Source organism: Rhincodon typus, chromosome 30 (assembly GCF_021869965.1).
Source record: "Rhincodon typus isolate 14 chromosome 30, sRhiTyp1.1, whole genome shotgun sequence".
Taxonomy (NCBI): Eukaryota; Metazoa; Chordata; class Chondrichthyes; order Orectolobiformes; family Rhincodontidae; genus Rhincodon; species Rhincodon typus.
Window position 1 is genome coordinate 37,408,771 of NC_063361.1, and position 3,509 is coordinate 37,412,279.

The following is a 3,509-nucleotide window of genomic DNA, read 5'->3' on the forward strand; positions in this document are numbered from 1 at the left end:
ATGAGGTCTGAATTTACAAACTCTTGTTGCTAGTACCATAGTGAGGAGGCCACTGTACCCTGAGATAATGTTGCTTGGTAATAGGAAAAGGCTCAGTTCATGCTTCCTAACACTTCCTACAATATTTTTGTTCCACCTGAGCCAGTCTTTCGTTTATTTAGATTACTACAACATTGGAAAACCTGAATCAAAGCAGTCCAGTGTTAGACAGCAGGTAAAACCCAAAACTATTCTTTAAATTATTGAAAATTATTCTCAGCCCCAGGGGAAGATTGGATGTGATAATTAAGGATTTTTACTTTATCGAGTGATCCTTTTCATTCGATTCTAGAACTGTATTTAACTGAACGATTTAAGGAAAAATTCCACAAAACAAGAAAAACAGATCACTTTTGGATTGAACAATCCATTCCAACACAGTGGAATTTTACCAACAGTGCTGTATGAGCTGTCATCAAGAAACGTTGGCAGTGTGCTGAGGAGGTAATCAGCTTCAGATTTTCCCTCCTTTGCGTCGGTGTTACCTTTTCCATAAACAGACATGAGTCTACAACACACAATGTTTCTAATAAATCACATCAACACTGGGCGGAGAATTTTACTATTCCTTTACAGTGACAACATAAAGACATCATTCAAACAAAACCTTTTTATAGAAAACAGAATGTTACTTCCACCCCTCAAATCGAACGTTAATTATTTTTTCTTCAGATGTCATCACAGTCAGCTTCATTTTTTAATAAATCCATTATCTATCAGTACCAGCGGCAGCGTATCCTGTTTCCAAAGCTCTAAGTTTTACTTATTGGTACTTTTGAAGTGAATCCACAATTCTGCCACCGCACAGCACTGGATACTAATCTGTCACATTCACAGTTAATACTTCCTTCAAAATGGCTCCTTTTACCCAACTGCAGAGCACGGCCTGTGGGCGGGTAGATTAATTTAGCAAAGTTATATTGAGCATGAGAGTGTTGGAAGTTGTGTGGCGCTGAGCGCTTCGATCCGAATCCCCAACTTGGATTGCAAGTTGCAACAATTTAAAGTTAGGTGGTGACTGGTTGTAAAAATTATTAACTACTCCTTTGTTTCTATCCAAATTCTGCTGAAATTACTTGCCAGGATTGTTTTAAATAAATCACTGAACGTAGTAAAGATGACCATTCAAATCCAATTCCAAAATGTATGGATTTCTACTGGATTTGCACTCAGACCAACGACAAACCTACTCATCAAATTACTAAACCGGAGTGATATGTTGCAACCCAAGTAGGAAACCTCTCATTTTCACAGGAAAATAAGCCAAAATGGATTGTCGTATTTCAAAATAAACATCTTTATGCAGGAAATCCATTGTAGTCCGGGAACGTCGTCACATATGCAAGATATATTTCAGTTTCTGCCTTTCGACTAAAGTGCCCAATGCATTTAAGAGATCTTTAACTACATGTGTTGAAAACTATGAAGGCATGTCTTGGGCACCAGTAGGTGAAAAACTTAACTATGTTATCACAGCCAGACAAAAAAAAGTGTGATTGTAGCCAACAGGCAATAAGAATGAGATGCCACCGCAGATCGTGGTTAGCAGAGCAACTGGCACCTGAAATCCTGCTGCTGCTCCTTTCTCACACAGAATCACAGAACGGGAAGAAGAGGATTGGGAATGGCAGTATTGGGCAATGAGAGACATGGCTCTGGCCAGCCGGTTGTGGCTCCAGTCGTCTTTCATTTTGTTTCTGATGGTTGGGAGACGGGGGTATGGTCCAGAAGAAACGACATTTACAAAAATTATTCTACAAAACATTAGCGTATAATTCCAGTGCACCGAAACGTCTTTTTATCACAAAAGCGTTGAAATAAGTGGAGGAACCTGTTTCATACGCACACGATTGCCTCAAAGTCAGCATACTTGTCAAATTAAGCTACTCGCTCCAAGAAACCAGCACTCCAACATGTTTCATTGAAAAGGTGACACATCACGAGCAATTTCCACACCACCGTTATTTACAATGGTCTCAAAGATATATATAACTATTCAAGTCACACTAATGCTGCGTTTCAGTCTTCACGACATTCGCCATTTAAAGTTTTATTCTTATTCTAACCAATAATGTAAAACTACAATTCTGGTTCTAATATCCATTCAGCAAATACTGATTACAATATCAACATCGTTAAAATTTCTACTCTATGAATAATAGGATATTGTTTACTCCGCTCCGAGCTGTCAATCGGTTGTATTCTACTGTTTACGTCTACCAACATCAGATCGCGTTTTCGTCACCGGATTCGTAAACGGAACTTCTAAAGGAAGGAATTAAAACAAAGCAAACAGTAACTGTACAGAATGATAACTAATCCCCACTCATTTATTTGAAAACGTGAAGTTTTCCATCTATTTTCGTATTCCTACACTTCAAATTTCAGCATCAAAAAATCTCACGTAATCCTAAAAAACACTCCAGGATGTGTCCTGAAAATATTCCCAATCCCTAATGTGTATATGTACGAGGAATGCTGCTCCATTGCTGCCTGACCTGTGCCTTGCCGCTGTCCTGCTGATTCCACGTGGCTGCAGTGTCAAGCTGCTGTCGCTCTTTCACATGGATACACTCACAGGCGGGAGAATCCCTCCACGCACGCTTCCGCTCTTCCGTGACGCCAGCGCGTAACTGGGATAGCGTGCGTGACAGCGCGACCAGGATTCGTGCGTCCTGGCGTCAGCGCGCAAGGAAACGGCCGTGCCCCCGGCACGTGACCATGAGTGGGGGGCCGAACTGGAGGCGGGACCTCGCTAATCGGCGGGCCAAAGGCGTCAAGTTTTGTAGACGACCTTCAAACCTCCATCCTGATTCTTAAATATGCACAAATAGTTGTGGCAAAATTCATTGAAACGACCATATGAACATAATAAGAAGCCATTGGTGAAAAATCGTCGAAGACCCAGCTAGCAACTAAGAGGCCGCCGCCATCACACAGTCCCGGGGAGGGGGAGCAGCTGTGGGCGGTGGCTGGAGACGGCGCGGCGCATGCTCGGAGTTTCCCGCCCCTGGTGGTGCGCGGGCACGTTGGCTGTCGGTTGGTGCGCGGCCATGAGGAGCATGGGGGCTGGTACAGCGCTCCGACTGGCGGCACTGGCGATCGTGCTTTCCGCCAGGCCAGGTGAGAGCCCATTCCCGGGAGATCGCTGCCTGAGGCATAGCCACAGGAACTGCGAAGGAGTTTGAAAATAAACAGCTGAGCGCATCGGCCTCGGCCCTTGAGCTCCGCCTGCCTGCTGACCAAACACCCCCCACCGCCCCTACACGGGCTGACCAAACCCCAATCCCCCCAGGCTGACCAAACCCCACCGCCCCTACACGGGCTGACCAAACCCCACCGCCCCTACACGGGCTGACCAAACCCCAATCCCTCCAGGCTGACCAAACCCCACCGCCCCTACACGGGCTGACCAAACCCCAACCCCCCCAGGCTGACCAAACCCCACCGCCCCTCCACAGGCTGACCAA

At 45.0% G+C, this 3,509-nt stretch overlaps 1 protein-coding gene across 1 annotated transcript in view; it reads left to right on the top strand.

Annotated features, from left to right (window-relative positions):
• The first annotated feature begins 2,996 nt into the window (after positions 1–2,996).
• LOC109930468 (zona pellucida-binding protein 2) overlaps positions 2,997–3,509 on the top strand; it is a 30,375-nt gene continuing 29,862 nt past the window's right edge. Inside the window, exon 1 of the mRNA XM_048614432.1 lies at positions 2,997–3,162. Coding sequence (XP_048470389.1) covers positions 3,030–3,162 — 133 coding nt within the window. The 5' untranslated portion in view covers positions 2,997–3,029. The remainder of the gene's footprint in view (positions 3,163–3,509) is intronic.